Below are 20,797 nucleotides of genomic sequence, written 5' to 3'. Positions count from 1 at the left end.
CCACATTAGAAGTGTGATCAGGCGGCAACGCCAGCAGAAATAGTCGGGGGCCTCCACCTCCAGCCACTTAATCAGAATACACTTCAAAGCTTTGTCAACACAGTCCATCGGATAAATGCTGCCGCTCCAGGTCAACGAGGATAGTAATGAGGGGATGCACCAAACAACACCAGCAGAGAACGCTGAATGGTAATGTTCCAGGTATTGTTGACAAAGAGAAAAATAGTGTCCCAAAAGGATTAAATAGAAAGGCAAGTCCAGAACATATGACCCAAACCAGCTTCAGAGGCGTTACAGCGATGGCAAGCAGCAGAGGAGCGAAGCCCAGCCAGATGGGCCCGCTTAGGAGAGATGTACAAGCGGAGAACCAATTTATAATGTTGTTCCCAGAATACAGTATATTTACCAAAAGCTGGCAGTTTTTTAATTGCTTTGGAAATCACATCTTCAGGCAATTCAACATTAAGATCTCTAACCCAAGCATCACATAAGTGAACAAAGTCAAGCATGGGGGACTCATCTTTTAGATGCCTATGGTGGAATTTCAGAGGAACAGGCAGTTGTGAACCAAATGTAAATGCGGTAGACAACAGCTCAAGACAGGACGCCGTAAGGTGGCAACAGGATAAAGAAGAAATGTAATGATGGATTTGCATATAGGCAAAGCCATTGGAAGGAGGAAGGGCAAATTCCTCACACAATTGGGCAAAAGGTTTGATCTTGCTCTCATCATCCACCAAATGAAACAAGAAATGAATCCCCCCTGCTTCCCATCTAACAAAACTCGCCCCATCCACCCCAGACAGAAAATTCACATTAAGTCGGAGAGGCAAAAAGGGGGAAATAGTGGGGCTAAGTGAATTAAATTTACATACCCAGTGCCAGACCCGCCACAGAGGGTTGGGCAACAGGGCACTGATGAGAGACCCCTGTTTGGAAGAAAGGGTAGAGTGAATAAATGCACTAAAATGAGTAGTAAAGCAGGAAAATTCTAGGGAGGTGTTAGTAAAAGTGGAGGTACCACAAATAAGGTGATTAATATGTTGCATACCGCACCCGATTGTCAGAAAATGAAGATTTAACAGACCTAAGCCTCCCCTATACCAAGGGAAGACCACCCGCAAATATGGTATGCGAGCACATTTGCCCACCCAAAGAAACTGTTGAACCAGCCGCTCGAGCCTCTTTTCATTCTTGGAGGACAGATAGAGAGGGAGAACCTGAAAGATGTACAACCATCTCAGAACAATAAGTATATTGCAGAGGCTCACCTGGCCCAAAAGTGAGAGCGGGAGACCCTTCTATAACTGCAATTGATTTCCAAGAGTCTGAAATAAGGGTTCCACATTCAGAGAATATAAACAAAAGTCGAATGGAATACAGACCCCCAAATATGTCAACTCAATCTCTGCCCACCGCAGGGGAAACCAACCATTCCAGGCGGCGCAGACCTCAGGACAGGAGGGCATAGCCACAGATTTATCCAAATTCAAGGAAAGGCCAGAATAAAAGCCAAATTCAGAGATAAGATCTAACGCAAGCAGCAAGGAAACCTAGGGGTCCGTGAGAATCAAAAACATATCATCAGCAAAAGCCAACATCTTCAAGTCCATCCCCGCCACCTGAAGGCCCCGTACTTCAGCAAATAGGCGAAGTGTACAAAGCAAAGGTTCCAATGAAAGTAAGAAGAGTAGGGGAGAAAGAGGATAACCCTGTCAGGTACCCAGGAAAATAGGAAATGAGTCTGTGTGGCTTCCATTAACCAACAGAGAAACCTGAGGATTAGAATATAAAGATTGCACCGCCTGAAGATAAGCACCCCCCCCCCCACGCCAAGCCCAACATACTCAAGCGTACGAAACAAGAAAGACCAATGAACACTATCAAAGGCTTTAGAGGCATCCAAACTAACAAACAGAGCAGGAATCTGGAAAGAGTGACAATGCGTCAATGCAAAAAGAACCTTACGCACATTACAAACCAACTAGCGGCCTCGGACAAACCCTACTTGGTCTGCATGAATAACTGAGGGAAGATGAGGAGCAAGCCGATTGGCCAACATACAGGAAAACAGTTTATGGTTGACATTGATCAATGAGATCGGGCGATAGGAATCAGGGTCATTAGCCACTTTACCCGGCTTCAACAATAAAATGATAAGGGCCTCGTTAGCATAACGGGGAAAAGATCCACTAGCTGTAGCAGTATTATAGTAATCTAATAAAGGGCCACAGAGATGATGAGAGAGAATACGATATAATTCACCCGAGAAGCCATCCTGGCCAGGGGCCTTTCCCGTGCGGAGAGACTTAATGGCCGTCTGCAGTTCCAACGCCTGGAAGGAACTATTAAGACTAGTCACAACTTCCTCAGGAAGACGAGGCATCCCCGACGATTGCAGATAATCCGTCATAAGCTCCTCAGAGGCATCATCGGGGGCAGTATACAAACAAGCAAAGAAATTAGAAAGGGTCTCGGACACCTCTGTTGTTCTAGACACCCAACTCCTCCCCCCCCGGGAGTCCTAAACGCCAGAATCGGTTTACTACCCGTCTTAGCATCCACAAAGCGCGCCAACAAACGCCCGGGCCGATTACTAAACCTGTAAAAGCAGTGTTTATGATAAGCCACCCACTTCTGAGAGCGACAATGGAGCAGAGAGTTAAGAGCTGCTTGGGCAGACAGATACTGCTCCTGGGTTGTCTCAGAGGGAGCAGAATGAAAGGTTCACTTAGCAACTCTAAGGGCTCGTTCCAAGGATATAATACCACGATTAATACATTTTTGTCTGGCGCAAAGAAAAGAAATAATATGGCCCCTAATCATAGTCTTGGCAGCTTCCCAGAATAATATAGGATTTTCCTGATGTTGTGCATTATGGGTAAGATAATACTCCCATTGAATCTGCAGAAAGGTCTGAAACTCAACATCTTATGCAAGATAAAAGGGGCAGCGCCAAGTGGGAGAGCAGGCGTAGGCAGGATCCAAAGGAATGTCAATCCAAATTGGAGTGTGATCAGAGATACTCAGTGGGCCAATCTCCACCAAGGATACCGAAAAAAACAAAACTGGAGAGACAAAAATATAGTCGATCTGAGACCAAGTGTTATGCGCACGAGAAAGATGAGTATAGTCTTGAACCTCAGGGTGTAAAAGACGCCAAGGGTCAACCATAGAGAGGGTGTCACAAAAATCAGCAAGCAGGTGGCCCTGGGCCCCCAAGGAAGAGGACAAAGTACCAGACTATCACAGTCTGGATCACGGACCAAAATTAAAGTCATTCACCAGGAGCAGGGAATCACCAGAAATATGAGCATGAAGGGCAACCAGACTTTGTAATAAGGTGGATTCAGATGAGTTAGGTCCATAGACCACCAACAACAAATAACTCCGGTACTCCAACAGGATGCGCAAAAGTAAATAGCGACCGTCCAATGACTTCTCGAGGACCTGAACCCCCAAGGGCGAAGATCTCCTTACCACCATGACATTCGGAAAAGGAGTCAAAGTGAACCTCTCCCACCCACGAATGACGCAACTTAAGATGCTCCTCACCCGTCAGGTGAGTCTCCTGCAAGCAGGCTATATCAGAGTGATGACGGTGAAGAGCTGCCAAAATTTTGGACCGTTTAATTGGCAATGTGATACCCCCAACATTCCAAGAGGTGAGCCTAAATGGGGTACTGGCATCAGCCATAGAAAAGAAGGAAAGTAACCAACAGGTCAGGAAATTCACAGAAGCAATACCCCAAGAGCCTAGCCTCCTCAGGGCAACAAGTCCCAGAAAAATCCACAACAGAAGACAGGAAAGCGGAAAGTTCCACAAGAAAAATCTAAAAGAAAACCTTGACCAGTAGAAAGGCCCACAAAGGACTCCCAAAGGCCCCGGAAGAAATACAGAAACCAGTGCCAGGAACCCCAGAAACCATACAGAACAACAACAATAGGAGGACGACCCACACCCCAAAACCCAACCCAACCCACCCCATCCCAAACCTCCCCTCTTCCCACCCAACCCCAAACCCAATCCCCCTTTTGTTCCCCAGTTCAAACTTTTGCCCCATCCCACTAAGTGAACCAGAGCGATGGAGTCACTATTGTTGTGAGCAGGGTCCCTAGCCCCCCCACCCCAGAAACTGAAACCCAACCCAAAATGCTGTCCCATCCACGCACCACCAAACCAACCATCCCATTCACTCACCCACTACCATCCCTGCGAATACCAGCCGCAGAAGGGGAGTACCAAGCCACAGAAAATCCCCAAGGGTTACCATTCCACATCAGGCACCCAGCACTGCACCCTCTGCCCACCCCCCTCAGACATACACTCCCCTTTAGGTACCAATCCTCAATCATACTCAAACATTCAAACTCCCAACCCTCCAGGTCCCCAAGTACTCAAAAAACAACAAACAACAAACGCTCACGGGAACAAGGCTCAAGCAAGGAAAAGTGTCCCAGCAAAAGCAGAAACAAGAGCTCCTCACACAAAACCAAACCATAAACATTCAACACTCTAAAACATGCAATCCCCCAGACTCACAAAAAACCATAAACACTCGAAAAAACAATAAACAGCATGTGATCCCGAGACCAAGTCTCAGGCTACACAAAATGTCACTCCACCAGCAATATGGCTAGCAACCAGGCTCCGATAAAAGAGTCTCTAGAAAGCAACTACCAACAGCCACGTGTCCAGCAAGATCAGGGGGCTGATGAAGAACCAGACTCCCCAGGTAGAGCGTCCAGATAGGCCTGCGCCACCTCAACTTTTTCAAAGCTCTTCCACCCGGCGCTCGTCCAGATCTTCAAGTGCGCCGGGTAAAGCAACATGAAACGCTGCTTATGATCGAAGAGAGCAGAGCACACTCTTGAGAAGCACTGCCGATGCTCTTGCAATGCAGGAGAGTAGTCCTGGAAAAGCCGAATTGGGGCCCCCTCATAGCTGAGAGTATTGCGTTTCTGCTTGTAGTGCTGCATTAACTCAGCCTTGTGTGCAGAATTGTGGACCTTTAGAATAATGACTCGGGTGAGCATCTGCCAAGCCGGTGCGCCTGATCGAGTCTTAGATGCCCCATGCCAGCCGGCAGAGATAATTCTGTCTGGAACCTAGACTCTAAGGTAGACAATAGTTGGGAGTCGGGGACCGCTTCAGGTAAGCCTACCAGGCAAAGGTTGTCCCTCCCTGAGTAGTTCTCTAGGTCCTCGAGTTTGTCGGCTTAGCGTTGAAGCTGATCCTTAAGGGAGACAAGATCCGTCACGGACGCGGTATGTGATTTCTCAACCAGCGCCACTCATGTCTCCAATTCACCGGTGCGCTGAGTTGTTTCAGTTAACAATGTCTTCAGAGAAGTTAATTGGCCCGACAGTTGTTCAAACCGGGCATCCAGTGCTCACACTACCGATGCGGAGAGCGCCTTGATGTGTGCCTCAGATAGGGGAAGCGCGGAACCCGAGTTCACTGTGTAGCCGGCAGCCTCTGGGCAAGGTGTCTTGGGCCACCGGTACAAGAAAATCTCTTGTGAGCCGCCGCGAGCAGCACAAGGAAAATAACAGCCAAGCGTTTAGCTAAGGACACTACCGCACCAGGAAAGTTCTTTTCAAAAACAAACTGGAGCTTTATTCTTCAAAGTAAAAATGAAAAATGAAACTTTGTCAGGATGTTTCAGTATATCACTAAGACTTAATGTCCATCAGGCAAAAACTAAATCTGTTGCTAAAGTCCACTTTGATTCATAGTCCATTAGCAGATATCACAAAAGAAAAGAAAAAATTCAAAACTCTAAACACACAAGTTTCCGGGTTGCCTCAGTCCTACCCAAGTCAGTGTAACTGCACTGACTTCTCCAGCATCAGAGTGTTGGCCAGACAGCGTGCACCATGTGGTCTTATTCTGCCAATATCGGCCCTCAATCCCACCAAGTAACACGGGCAAAACCCCACTGTCTGGGACTGGGAAACTGTTCACTTTTCCCTCCCCAGGGAAAGTAACAAAACTTCCAGCAAGAAAACAAGTTCCCAAAACACAGTCCAAAAGAAAACTTCTTTAACTCTTCAGCTGGTTTAAAGGTATCCAGCACAGGCAAGTAATTAGAAAAACAAACTTTAAAAAATCATTATAACATAGTCAGTCACTTGCCTCTCACACAGCATATCTCCATGGGCTGGGCTTCAATAGGCAATTCAGCAATTGTCTCAGCATTGTCTCCCAGCTCCATATCCTGTGGCTCTTCCAACAGACCAAGAGACATGTCCTCACCAGCCTCTATTAGGTCTATAGACTCTGGAGTTTGACTGACATTCAGAGCTCTCAGCCCTGAACACTGTGACCTGTCCTCTCCAAGTTCCTGCTGCTTCTGACTCTCAAGGAACTGGGTTCTCAGATTAGGGAGTCTGAAGCCCCGCCCCAAACCCTCAGGAGGAAGTGATTTCCTGTTAATCACTCTAGGTTTCTGTGGGGGATGGGAATCCTGCAGTTCTGCTCTCCCACTCCCTTTACAGGACACAGAAGGAAATTAATTCAAGGACTGACATTGTGCTTTAAAAGAGGGTAATTGCGGGGAGCCTGAACTTGACTTGAGCACTGCTCTAGGGACATTCCTAGCAGGCATAGTCTGCATACCACATACCTCTCCCCTTAACTGACTGCTAGGGATGGACCTAGGCCTCTCTGGGTCCTTTTCCCCAACCCGGGATAAAGCATCAGCATTAGTATGAAGATGGCCAGGCCTATGTATGGTTTTATATCGGAAAGTTTGCAGGGCCAGATATCATCTGGTGAGCCGGGCATTATTATTCCTCATAGAATTAAGCCAGCTCAACGCAGCGTGGTCAGTGACCAATGTAAACTCTCGTCCTTCCAGATAATATTCTAGGCTCTTCATTGCCCACTTGGCAGCTAGACATTCCAGTTCTACCGTTGCATAATGCTTTTCATTATCCTGCAACTTCCTACTGAAATAAAGAACTGGATGTTCTAGCCCCTCTACCTCTTGACTCAGAACCGCGCCTAAACCAGTTTGTGAGGCATCTGTCTGTAAGACAAATGGACGTTGGAAATTCACTGATGCCAACACTGGTTCAGAGCACAGACAGGTCTTGAGATCTCCCAATGTCTTCCTACCCTCGGGGTCCCAACGTAATTTGTCAGGCCTATTCTTCTTAAGCATTTCCGTCAGTGAGGCAGCACGGGTGGCAAAATGAGGAATAAACCGCCGATAGTACCCCACCAACCTAGGAATCCCCGTAATTGCTTCTTGGACTCTGGTTCCAGGTACTCTCGAATACACTGGATTTTATCTACCAAGGGCTTTACCACCCTCCCTCCTACCAAGTATCCTAGATACTTGACTTCTTTTTTTCCCACGCAGCATTTCTTTGGGTTGATTGTTAGACCTGCCTCCCTTCATGCTTGTAAGACCACCCGTACTTGCTCTATATGCTAAGCCCAGGTTTGGAAATGAATGACAATATCATCCAAATAGGCGGACGCATACTCCTGATGCCCCCTTAGGACCTGATCCATCAAGTGTTGACATAAAGAGGCAGCACCATGCAAGCCGAAGGGCATTTTGGTAAATTGGAACAAGCCTAAAGGGGAACCAAAAGCAGTCTTAGGTCTAGCAGTGAGTGTCAAAGGGATCTGCCAATACCCCTTTGTGAGATCCAGGATTGTAAGATACTGCGACTGCCCCAACTTATCCAGCAATTCCTCCACCCTGGGCATCGGAAATGCATCGAACTGTGAGATAGCATTCAATTGGCGGAAGTCGATACAGAACCTGGGTGACCCATCTGCCTTGGCACAATCACGATAGGGCTTGCCCAAGGACTCTGGGAAGGTTCAATGACCCTCAGGGCTAACATCTCTTCCACCAATTCCTGAACTAGAACCCTCTTCTCCTCGGACAGCCGATAGGGCTTAACCCTTACTACCTGCCCTGGAAGAGTCTGAATATCATGGCTTACCAGAGTAGTATTACCCAGGATGGGAGAGAAAACATCCCCAAACTCCTCCAATAAACCTTCTACTCCCTTCCTCTGCAAAGGAGTAAGTTCCTCCCCCATATTAACCTGCTCCGTCAGATTAAACTCTCTGACCTGAGGTCCGAATTCGTCCTCCTCACAACGTTGAGCAATGAGGGCTAAGGTCTGATGCTCTCTCCAAGGCTTGAGGAGGTTCACATGGTAAATTTGTTCCCTCCCCTTAGCATCCTTGACCTTATAATCTACCTCATTCACTTGCTGTATGATGGTGACTGGACCCTTCCACTGAGCAAGAAACTTATGAAGGTCCGTAGGAATTAAGACAAGGACCTGTTCTCCCACCTGCAACTGTCTGTCCTGGGCTTTTTGATCATAATAAGTTTTTTGCTTCACTTGACTTTTCTCAATCTGAGCTTTACCCTTCTCCACCAACTTCTTGAATCTTTGCTTGAGATCGCCCATGTAGGATATTATATTAGTCCGACACTCAGGAGGGGGGTCCCACTTATCTTTCAAAATATCAAGTAAGCCCCTAGGCTTCCGCCCAAATAGCATTTCATAGGGGCTAATACCCAACAAAACTTGGACTTTTTCCCGACTAGCGTATAACACCCACGGTATCATCAAGTCCCAATCAGTCAGCTCCTGCCATGCTACCTTCTTGAGCATCAGCTTAAGGGACTGATTAAATCTCTCCACTAATCCATTCCCTTGAGGGTGGTAGGCTGCGGTTTTTATATGCCTTATCCCAAACCTCTGCCAGAAGGCCTCCATTTCCCGGGAAATAAAATTACTCCCCTGATCCGTGAGAACCTCCCTCGAGAACCCCACTGAACAGAATAAACTGACCAGCTCCTTAGTAATGTTCTGGCCTGAGGTTTTTCTCAAAGGGAAGGCCCACAGAAATCTGGTGGCAATATCCATCACCACCAGTATATACTGGTAACCCCGGGGCGTTTTCTGCAACGGCCCAACAATATCCATAGCCCATCTACCTAAAGGTTCCTCCACCCAAGGAATGGGAATCAATGGAGCTCTACGGGGTTTTTGTATAGCTAGCTTCTGGCAGGTAGGGAAAGAGGCACAGAACTGTGTTAACTCCTGGCGTAACCCAGGCCAAAAAAATCTCTGCAAAATCTGTGTTTCCATGGCATCCACTCCCTTATGCCCCGCCAAGGGATGGTCATGTGCCATTTGTAGAACCAAGGACCTAAAATCTTGTGGCACTACCAACTGTTCAACCCTGTCGTCTTGTCCTCCCATGGTACTAACCCAGTATAATAGCCCCCGTTTAACTTTCATATTAAACGACCGTCGCCACAGAAACCAACTGTTGGAGTTCAGGAGATGGATGGAGACACTGACTCCTGGCAGTGAGTGACCTCCTCCACAGGTAAGCATAGGAGACCCCCCCCCCCATTTACAATCTCTTCACCTTCTTACTCTTTCTCTCACCAGGGCAGCTCCACATCGACTCCATATCTGAACCTGAAGAACAGATTCCAGGTCTTGCAGGAGGAGATTACTGACGTGGAGTAAGACCAGGATCAACACATATCTCCATCCCCGGGAATAATGGATCAACACATCCAAAAGAAGCATAGAGTCATAGCCATTGGGGACTCCATGTTGAGGGGCACCGAGGGACCAATATGCAGACCGGATATGCAGTCGAGGGAAGTCTGCTGTCTTCCCGGAGCCAGAATATGAGATGTGACCACCTGTCTTGATAGACTTCTCAAGCCCCAGGACCACTTCCCCATGCTGCTCACCCAAGTCAGAACGAACGACACTGCCAAGAACGCCCTGGAGGACATAACCAGTGACTTTGGAGCTCTGGGAAAGAGGCTGAAGCAGACAGGAGCACAGGTAGTATTCTCTTCAATTCTTCCTGTTAGGGGCAGAGGAAGGGACAGGGAAGAACGTATCCTGAAGACAAATGAGTGGGTACAACGATGGTGCCGGGAAATGAACTTTGGATTCCTGAATCATGGAGAGGCACTACAGGGACTACAGGGACCAGACGGACTCCACCTGATCAACAGAGTTAAGAACGTCTTCGGACACAGACTAGCCCACCTACTTCGAAGGGCTTTAAACTAGGTAAGTTGGGGGTGGGTACCCACTTTTACACCGGAGCAATAAGTAACAATCCTGATGTGGCGAACCAAAACTCCGCTTCTAAGTCTAAGGTAAGTACCCTTACTGCAAAAGAATCGCTAGGGGACACTTTAACTCAAATGGGTTGCTCTCTACATGAGCTTAATAAACAAAAAGAGTGGAGAGCGATGTATGTTAACGCACGCAGCCTAGGGAATAAATTTCTAGAATTGGAAACAGAAATAGTTAATGCAGACCTAGACGTAGTAGCAATTTCCGAAACATGGCTCACAGACTCTCACGGGTGGGATATAACTATACCAGGATACAACTTGATTCGCCAAGACAGAGAGGGTAAGTTAGGAGGATGGGTAGCACTTTACATCAACGAAAACATCAAGACAACCAGGATCACGGATGTCAAGTATACTGGGGAATCCATCTGGGTAAACCTGGCCAGAGGCGGAGAAAAATGCCTGCACCTTGGTGTGGTGTACAGACCTCCAAGACAATCGGAGCACAAGGACGCTGAATTAATTGAAGACATTGAGAATATCACCTTACGGGGGGACGTTGTTCTGTTGAGAGACTTCAACATGCCTGATGTAGACTGGAACACACTCTCAGTGACAACTTGTGATAACAGGAGGATATTGACGTCCATGAAGGGAGTACGGCTCAAACAATTGGTACTAGAGCCCACTAGAGCCCAGGCCATCCTGGACTTGGTACTTACGAACGGGGAAAGTGTCTCAGAGATCTCGGTGGGAGAACCGCTAGCCACCAGTGACCATAACATGGTATGGTTTAACCTTAGGAAAGGCTTTCCTAGATCATAAACAAAATCAAGGGTACTCAACTTCCGGGGCACTGACTTCGCACGCATGGCAGACTTCGTCCATCAGACGCTTCAGGTTCAAGAAGTAACGGATAATGTGGAGGTTATGTGGTCAACCTTGAAATTGACCCTTCATGAGGCAACTATCCGCTACATAAAATCAGTAACTAAACAACAAAGAAAAAAGAAACCCCAATGGTTCACTGATGAGGTCTCGTACCTCGTCAAGGAAAAGAAAAGAGCATTTCTCTCGTACAAACGCACGGGGGAAAAAGAAGCAAACATTGAATACAGGACAAAGTCTGCAGCGGTCAAAACAGCAGTTAGGGAGGCCAAACTTCGAATGGAAGAAACTCTAGCGAAGAACATCAAGAAAGGGGACAAATCCTTCTTCAGGTACATTAGCGACAGGAAAAAGAACGCAAACGGGATAGTACGCCTTAGAACGCCAGACAGGAATTATGTGGAAACAGATTCTGAAAAAGCCAAACTACTGAATGATTACTTCTGCTCAGTCTTTACCTGCGAGGCACCAGGGCACGGGCCACAGCTGGAAGCAAAGCAAAGCAAGGAAGACCCATTTCAGAATTTTGAGTTCACACCAGCTGATGTTTACAGAGAACTGTCAGGACTCAAGGTGAACAAAGCCATGGGACCGGACAATTTGCATCCAAGAGTGCTCAGGGAGCTATGTGATATTCTGGCAAAACCGTTAGCCATGCTCTTCAATCTCTCCCTAAGTACAGGGAGAGTACCCCTGGACTGGAAAACAGCAAACATCGTGCCTCTGCACAAAAAGGGTTGCAGAGCAGAGGCTGCGAACTACAGACCAATGAGTCTCACATCAATAGTGTGTAAACTCATGGAAACTCTACTTAAAGGTAAATTAGACATGATATTGGATGAGGGGAATCTAAGGGATCCCTGTCAACATGGATTCACCAGAGGCAGGTCATGCCAATCCAATCTTATAAGCTTCTTTGATTGGGTGACAGGAAAGCTAGACTCAGGAGAGGCTCTGGACATAGTATACTTGGATTTCAGTAAAACTTTCGACAGTGTCCCACACCGTAGACTATTAAACAAGATGAAATCGATGGGGTTGGGTGAGAAACTAACTGCATGGGTCAATGATTGGCTGAGTGGAAGACTTCAGAGGGTGGTGGTCAACAGCACCCTCTCTGAGACATCGGAGGTGACTAGCGGAGTGCCGCAGGGCTCAGTCCTGGGACCATCCCTTTTCAACATATTCATAAGGGACTTGACCCGGGGGCTTCAGGGTAAAGTAGCACTGTTCGCCAACGACGCCAAACTGTGTAACATAGTAAGTGAAAGCAACCTCAAGGACAGTATGACGCAGGATCTGATCACGTTGGAAAACTGGTCCTCGACATAGCAACTGGGCTTCAACGCTAAAAAATGTAAGGTCATGCATCTCGGCAGCGGAAATCCATGCAGAACATACTCCTTGAATGGAGAAACGCTAGCTAGGACTTCAGAGGAACGGGATTTGGGGGTGATCATCAGTGCAGACATGAAGGCTGCCAAACAAGTAGAGAAGGCCTCATCTAAGGCAAGGCAAATGATGGGATGTATCAATAGAAGCTTCGTCAGCTGCAAACCTGAAGTCATAATGCCACTCTACAGAACCATGGTGAGACCTCATCTGGAATACTGTGTGCAATTCTGGAGGCCACATTACCGGAAAGATGTGCTTCGAGCTGAGTCGATCCAGCGGATGGCCACTAGGATGGTCGCCGGACTCAAGGGTCTCTCATACGAAGAAAGACTGGGCAAACTGCAGCTCTATACCCTAGAGGAGCGCAGGGAAAGGAGTGACATGATTGAGACATTTAAGTACGTCACAGGTCGTGTCGAGGTGGAAAACGATATATTCTTTCCCAAGGGACCCTCGGTCACAAGGGGGCACCCGCTCAAACTCAGAGGAGGAAAAATTAGTGGTGATACCAGGAAGTATTTCTTCACGGAAAGGGTGGTAGATCACTGGAACAAACTTCCGGTGCAGGTGATCAAGGCCACCAGCGTGCTCGATTTTAAGAATAAATGGGACATCCACGTGGGATCCCTACGAGGGTCGAGTTAAGGATCTAGGTCACTAGCACTTAGACTCAATGGGGTGGGTCAATAGAGTGGGCAGACTTGATGGGCTGTGGCCCTTTTCTGCCGTCATCTTTCTATGTTTCTATGTTTATAAGTGGTCCCCACCTGTTGCCATGCAGCCCGCAGGGATGGGTCGGCTTTCTGCTCCGCCTGAAAGGTGGGAAAGGTCTCTAGTACCCTTTCAGGAATAGAGGGGACTTCCTGTTGCTGAGCAGCATGGTCGAGGGCTTGTCTCCTCTGCCATTTCTGGCACTTCATCTGTGCTTTGGAGGGACGCGGCTCTTTCTCTTTCCCTTTCTGGAAAAGTTCCCCCTGAAATGGGAAGGTATCCCCCAGGGTCTCCCCAGAGGTTTCCTTTCTCTCACATTGGGCCCGCGTACTAACCAGAGCCTGTTCTAGGTTCCACTCTATTGGCCACCTTTTCCAATCTCAACCCAAGATCATCTCATAGGGTGCCCTAGGAACCATAGCAATTAACAGGTTCTCCTCACTGTCCCCATACTGGACTCTCATCCAGTGGGTCACATAGTCATGGACGTCCCCATGAATGCACCTAATAGAGACCTTAGGGCCCTCTAGACTGGCCTCCTCTCTTTCATCATGGATAGCGTCCAAAACCTGCTCTTTTATCATGGATTGAGAGGCACCGCTATCCAGGAAAGCCACAATAGAGTGTCCATTAATCTGCACCAGCACCTGATACCCCCCTTTAGCAATATCAGCGAGGGATTGTATCCCTAACAAATTAGTCCTTTTCCCACACTTGCTCTGTACATGCCCCTGCTTGCCACACCTCCAACAAGATATAAACTTGTTACAGGCTGTTTCTGAGTCTTGAGCTTTCCTCGTAGGCTCGGGAATTCTCCCCTGAGACTTGCGACCACCTCCCGTCTGAGTTATGGGTCCCTTATGGGCAAAGTTACCCCCATGGATGCTCCCTTCAGGCCCTATGGAAGTAGAGGAATCAATATAAGCTTCTGCATGCTCTATCACTTGTCCTAGTGGACGGCTTCCCTGTCTCTGAATCCAGGCTCTGAGGTTCTTCGACAGAGCCTCCAAAAACTGCTCCAATAGAATTTCAGTGAGCATGGCCTGTGGGTCCAAGAGACAGGGCTGTAGCCACCTTTCCACTAGCTTCCTAAGCCTATGAAGGAGTGCTTTGGGCCTCTCTTTGTCCCTCAACTGGGTACCCCTGAACTCCTGACGGTAGTGTTCCCTCGTGTACCCTAAGTAATCGAGGACATGGTTCTTAATGGCCCGGTAGTTATTAGCTAACTCAGGGCTGAGAGTCTGATATGCCGCTAATGCACCTCCAGCGAGACACGGAATCAGCCTCATTGCCCATTGTTGCTCGGGCCAGCCAGCCGCTACCGCCATTCTTTCGAAAGCCATTAAAAAGTCATCTGGTGCGTCTGTAGGTCCCATTTTACAAAGCTGCATGTTAGTAAAATGGTTCAGCCCTACCGGAGCTCCTGCAGTTGCTGGTACTCCTGCGCTGGAACCTCCAGACACTGTCCCTTGGAGAAACTGGGAGAATGTCCTGGTCTGGTCCCCCATGGCTTGTACCAGCTCCTTATGTCTCCTTCCGGCCTCTGCCTGGCTCACCCGCCAGAGATCCTGGTTCGCCTGGAGCACGACCTTCAAGTCCTCTGTCTGCTTCTGCCGTTCCGACGCCAACAGGGTGAACAACTGCTGCAAATCCATGCTGCCACCTGGAAAGCAAACAAAAATAACGGAACCCAAGTGCGGTTCTTTTTATTTTTTCAACACATCCCAGAGAACTAGCCCCCAGCTCCCGCCTCCTAGCCGCACTATCAACCCCAGAATCCTCTATCAGCTGTCCCCAGGGTACTCTTACCGGACAGACTGATGAGTCTTAGCGTTTGGGATTGATAACAGGCTTGGCACTTCTGGAACACTGCTGGGCTCCCTCCGGTTATGGTTCTGGATTCCGCTTCCACGGTTTCTGGCAGTTACAATCTCATGCAGAGTGCTCCATGGGTCAGCACCAGTCCACAGAAGAAGAGCAACAAAAATGAAAAACAACACACAGCGTCAAGCACTGCACTTACTCACTTTCTGGTTTGATGTCCTTTTCAACAATGTCAGGCAGTAAAATAAAAATCCCACTCCTGATACAAATCCTTGTAACTGTCAGCCTCTGGGCAAGGTGTCTTGGGCCACCGGTACAAGAAAATCTCTTGTAAACCACCGCGGGCAGCACAAGGAAAATAACAGCCAAGCGTTTAGCTAAGGACACCACCGCACCAGGAAAGTTCTTTTCAAAAACAAACTTGAGCTTTATTCTTCAAAGTAAAAATTAAACATGAAACTTTGTCAGGATGTTTCAGTATATCACTAAGACTTAATGACCATCAGGCAAAAACTAAATCTATTGCTAAAGTCCACTTTGATTCATAGTCCATTAGCAGATATCACAAAAGAAAAGAAAAAATTCAAAACTCTAAACACACAAGTTTACGGGTTGCCTCAGTCCTACCCAAGTCAGTATAACTGCACTGACTTCTCCAGCATCAGAGTGCTGGCCAGACAGCGTGCACCGTGTGGTCTTATTCTGCCAATATCGGCCCTCAATCCCACCAGGTAACACCAGCAAAACCCCACTGTCTGGGACTGGGAAACTGTTCACTTTTCCCTCCCCAGGGACAGTAACAAAACTTCCAGCAAGAAAACAAGTTCCCAAAACACAGTCCAAAAGAAAACTTCTTTAACTCTTCAGCTGGTTTAAAGGTATCCAGCACAGGCAAGTAATTAGAAAAACAAACTTTAAAAAATCAGTATAACAAAGTCAGTCACTTGCCTCTCACATAGCATATCTCCATGGGCTGGGCTTCAATAGGCAATTCAGCAATTGTCTCAGCATTGTCTCCCAGCTCCATATCCTGTGGCTCTTCCAACAGACCAAGAGACATGTCCTCACCAGCCTCTATTAGGTCCATAGATTCTGGAGTTTGGCTGACATTCAGAGCTCTCAGCCCTGAGCGCTGTGACCTGTCCTCTCCAAGTTCCTGCTGCTTCTGACTCTCAAGGAACTGGGTTCTCAGATTAGGGAGTCTGCAGCCCCGCCCCAAACCCTCAGGAGGAAGTGATTTCCTATTAATCACTCTAGGTTTCCGTGGGGGATGGGAATCCTGCAGTTCTGCTCTCCCACTCCCTCTACAGGACACAGAAGGAAATTCATTCAAGGACTGACTGTGCTTTAAAAGAGGGTAATTGTGGGGAGCCTGAACTTAACTTGAGCACTGCTCTAGGGACATTCCTAGCAGGCATAGTCTGCATATCACAGCTGCCACAATCTTGGGGTCGAGTTTTGGAGCCCTCGCCTCCCAATCCTTGTTATTGCCACTTATTACCGGGACAAGCGCCGAGGGAGGCTAGGCAGGTTAGGAAAGAACCCGGGGCCCCGGAGCTCGAGCAGAACACATCATGCTCCGCTCAGAATATCACGTGACTCCTAAAGAAATATTTATAAACATGAAGAAACATTTTCAATCATACTTTTTAAATTAAATCTTAAATGAAACTAGATACTCCCCCCCCAGGTACCTTTCCAGCAGATTTTAATCCTTTAATCAGTGATGCTGCAACTATTATCCATGCCAGCAGGAGACAAAGGGCTAAATCCAACACAATATCACCAGTATCATGAATACCAGTGGATCGGCGGAGGGTTACTTTACTGAAAAAAAAATCACATACACACATGCTTTAGAATATATAGTACCTCTACGAGGGTGGTTTGAAAAGTTTTGTGAAAAAAATTCAACTAATATATATTTTAAAAAACACAGTTATATTTCTCAACAGAGTCTCCATCAAGAGTTATACAGATAGGGGTCCTTTTACTAAGGTGCGCTAGCCGTTTTAGCGTGCGTTAAAAATTAGTCTTGTACTGTCTAAAATGTTTTCCATTGTGAATGTTCGCTTGTAACCCGTTCTGAGCTACTGGGAGGGCAGGATAGAAATCGAAATAAATACATAAATAATAAATGGTCACTTGTGCTAATGCGTCCATTATATCATATGAGTGCGTTCGTGCGCGTTAGTAATTAGCGTGTGCTAATTTTTAGTACACTAAATCAGCTACCGCACCTTAGTAAAAGGACTACTTAGTCCAGCAAGTGTCCAGTTTTTCCATCCCAGTAGAAAAATAGGTTTTGCCAAATTGTTTAAAAAATATTTGTTTAACTTATTTTTTTATTGAACCTTTCAAACTGTCCTCATATTTAATCTTTACTAGCTATTTGAATAAACAGCATGTATTTCTTTACAAAAAATATTGGAACCAATTCCTCCTCCTTCAATAATGTACATTTTGCTTCCAAAACTTTTTTATTCATTTTTTAACAGGTACAACTGTCCAAGTCAAGAACATTACATAACATTAGCAGGAAACAGAATAGAAAATCTTCGTCCAAAGTTCGAGGGGGCGTGTTGGAGGTGGGTGGGCTCTGAGCATGCATAGACTTAGACATCTTGTGGTGATAATTGAATCTTTCCTAAGACAATCAGGACAGAACTTAAACATTCAGAGATAGACCTGTTTTAAAACATAGAAACATGATGGCAGATAAAGGGCAAATGGCCCATCTGCAGCATCCACTATCTCTTCCTCTCCCTAAGAGATTCCACGGGCATGTCCCACGCTTTCTTAAATTCAGACACAGACTTTGTCTCCACCACCTCTACTGGGAGACTATTCCATACATCAGCCCAAACTGACTAGATGACCACTGGAGGGATTAATGACCCCACACTCCCCCAGTGGTCACTAAACCCCTCCCACCCCATGAAGATCTGAATGAAACAGTATATACCTGTCTCTAGAACAGCAGTACTTGGTATGGGAAAGCCTAGTAGATCAGCACACAGGTGTCATAAGTAGCCTGGTGAGGTGTATTAGTGAACCATAGAGAGGAAGACCCAGGTCCATAAGCCATTTTGAACAGTACCTTTATGATGGAAAGTGCAAGCCCATGAAAACCCTACTCTACTGCCACATACAGTGGTATGCAAAAGTCCTGCAGCACATGGTGAAATTTGAATATTTAGTCATTTAAGACTCAGTCAACATAGTTTAAGCTATCAACTGAACATGATTTTGTCTGAAAAGTAAAATTCCATGCAATTTCTGGTACTTCCTTGATAGCTGTGACTATTCAGTTACATCAGATTGATCAGAATGATTTTGATAACAGGAATAAGAGTTTGTGCGAAAACTGAATCAAAATTCACCAATCAGCAGTGATATTTTTTCAGCCAATCATCATAAATTTCTGGGATTCCTGCAACTGGTATCATTCAAACCGATTGACCAGCAACATCAATAGCAATGGAGTCCAAATTTTAGTTGTCAGTGGAAAGCCAGGAGTAAATAGTAGTTCTTGGTGAGGGGTATTCCAGCAGGCAGATTGCACAGAGGGTGGAATGTACATTGATCAGGGTGCTTCAGAAGGAGGAGACAGGATGAACACAGGATAGGCAGTGTTCAGGTTAACCAAGAAAGACAAGTTACAGACAAGATCGAATATTGAGATGCACATATCTTGGCAATAGGAAGCGGAGAGAGTGGCAGGACAAGTGCTCAGCCATGGTTAGTAAAAGCACAGTGAGGCGTAGGTGCCTAGAATTTGGTTTGAGAGGGTGTAAAGCTGGTAAAAAACCACGACTGACTGTGCAGCAAAGAATGGCATGGGTTGTGCAATACGGCAAGTGGACAAAGGAAATGTCGGAGGTGTTATTTAGTGATGAGAGCACTTTCTGCATCTTGGGTGATCAGTACAGAACATATGTAGGCATATATCCATGAGAATTCAAGCCTGAATGCCTTAACCTGTCAGTTAAGTGTCATACAAAGGTCATGGTATGGGGATGTATGGCGGCAAGTGGTGTTTGTGGCTTCATATTGTAGAGAGCAAGGTGAATGCAGTTAAGTACATTGAAATCCCGCAGAAACGCGTGTTGCCTTCAGCAGAGAACTTGTTTCCTGGTGATTACTTCTTTCAAGATGATAATGCACCATGTCGAATGGATGAGAAAGAAGGGAGTGAAGACAACTGATTGGCCTGCTCAGTCACTAGATCTCAATCCAATTGAGAACCTGTGGGCAAGCTGTTACTGGAAATATTAAAAAAAAAAAGCCAACGAATCAAGAGTCGATTGTGTCATTGACTGAATCTTGGAATAGGATTATCACCTACGTGCATCTGGTGAAGCTGGTCCATTCTATGCCCGAAAGGTGTCAGCTTATCTGCAAGAGCAAAGGCTGGCCAATCAAATATTGAAAGCAGTAAACAGGACAAAACAGTCCTGTTCAGGGCTAACTATAGAAATAGCACAGTTACTTACCGTAACAGGTGTTATCCAGGGACAGCAGGCAGCTATTCTCACATATGGGTGACATCACCGATGGAGCCTCGATGCGGAAGCCTCGCAAGCAGACTTGCTTAAAGATATTAGAAGTTTTGAGTCAGCCGCACCTCGCATGCGCGAATGCCTTCTCACCCAGCACAGGGCGCGTCTCCTCAGTTCAGATAGATAGCAGAGAAGCTAACCAGGGGAGGTGGGTGGGTTGTGAGAATAGCTGTCTGCTGTCCTTGGTTAACACCTGTTATGATAAGTAACTGTGCTTTATCCAAGGACAAACAGGCAGCTTATTCTCACATATGGGTGACCTGCAAGCTAACCAGAATGGGATGGTGGGAGTGTTAGCAATTTAAGAGAATAAGTTTTGTAATACTCTCTGGCCAAAATGGCCATCCCGTCTGGAGAAAACATCCAGACAATAGTGAGAAGTGAAAGTATGAACTGAGGACCAAGTAGCAGCCTTGCAAATTTCCTCAATAGGTGTAGATATGAGGAAAGCTACTGAAGCTGCCATTGCTCTGACTTTATGGGCTGTGACTCTACCCTGTAGTTGTAATCCAGCCTGGGCATAGCAGAAGGAAATACAAGCAGCCATCCAGTTGGAGATGGTACGCTTAGAGATAGGATGTCCCAACTTGTTTGGATCAAAGGAAACAAAAAGTTGAGGAGCAGTTCTGTGAGCTTTGGTGCGTTCAAAATAAAAGGCCAAAGCACGTTTACAGTCCAGAGTATGAAGAGCTGATTCTCCAGGATGAAAATGAGGCTTTGGAAAAAACACTGGAAGAGTAATGGATGGGTTGAGATGAAATTCCAATACCACCTTAGGGAGGAATTTAGGATGAATACGGAGGACTATCTTGTCATGATGGAAGACAGTGAAAGGTGGATCAGCAACTAAAGCTTGAAGCTCACTGACTATTTGAGCAGAAGTGAGGGCAATGAGAAACACCACTTTCCAAGTGAGATACTTCAGCTGAGCAGTAGACATTGGTTCAAATGGAGGCTTCATCAATTGAGCAAGAACAACATTGAGGTCCCAAACCACAGGAGGTGGTTTGAGAGGAGGTTTGACATTGAAAAGTCCTGGAAACCACCGGATGGCCAGAGAGGGGTTTCCCTTCAGTAGGCTGATGGAAAGCTTCAATTGCACTGAGATGGACTCGAATCAATGTAGATTTGAGACCAGAAGTGGATAAGTGCAAAAGGTAATCCAAAACAGAAGATAAGGAGGAATGTTGAGGCTCCTTATCATGAGAAAAACACCACGTAGAAAATCTAGTCCATTTTTGATGATAGCATTGTCTAGTGGTAGGCTTCCTAGAAACCTCTAAAATGTCTCTGACAGGTTGAGAAAACTGAAGAGGA

General features: G+C 46.5%; 1 protein-coding gene across 1 annotated transcript in view; it reads right to left on the bottom strand.

The window, feature by feature from the left end:
* LOC117360292 (sodium- and chloride-dependent neutral and basic amino acid transporter B(0+)-like) overlaps window positions 1-20,797 on the bottom strand; it is a 183,673-nt gene that overhangs the window by 74,684 nt on the left and 88,192 nt on the right. Inside the window, exon 6 of the mRNA XM_033943984.1 lies at window positions 16,613-16,745. Within this exon, the coding sequence (XP_033799875.1) occupies window positions 16,613-16,745 (133 nt within the window). The remainder of the gene's footprint in view (window positions 1-16,612; window positions 16,746-20,797) is intronic.

Source organism: Geotrypetes seraphini, chromosome 5 (genome assembly GCF_902459505.1).
Source record: "Geotrypetes seraphini chromosome 5, aGeoSer1.1, whole genome shotgun sequence".
NCBI classification, from domain to species: Eukaryota; Metazoa; Chordata; class Amphibia; order Gymnophiona; family Dermophiidae; genus Geotrypetes; species Geotrypetes seraphini.
Note: the sequence above shows the minus strand (reverse complement) of the source record. Positions and strands in the feature narration are given on the sequence as shown.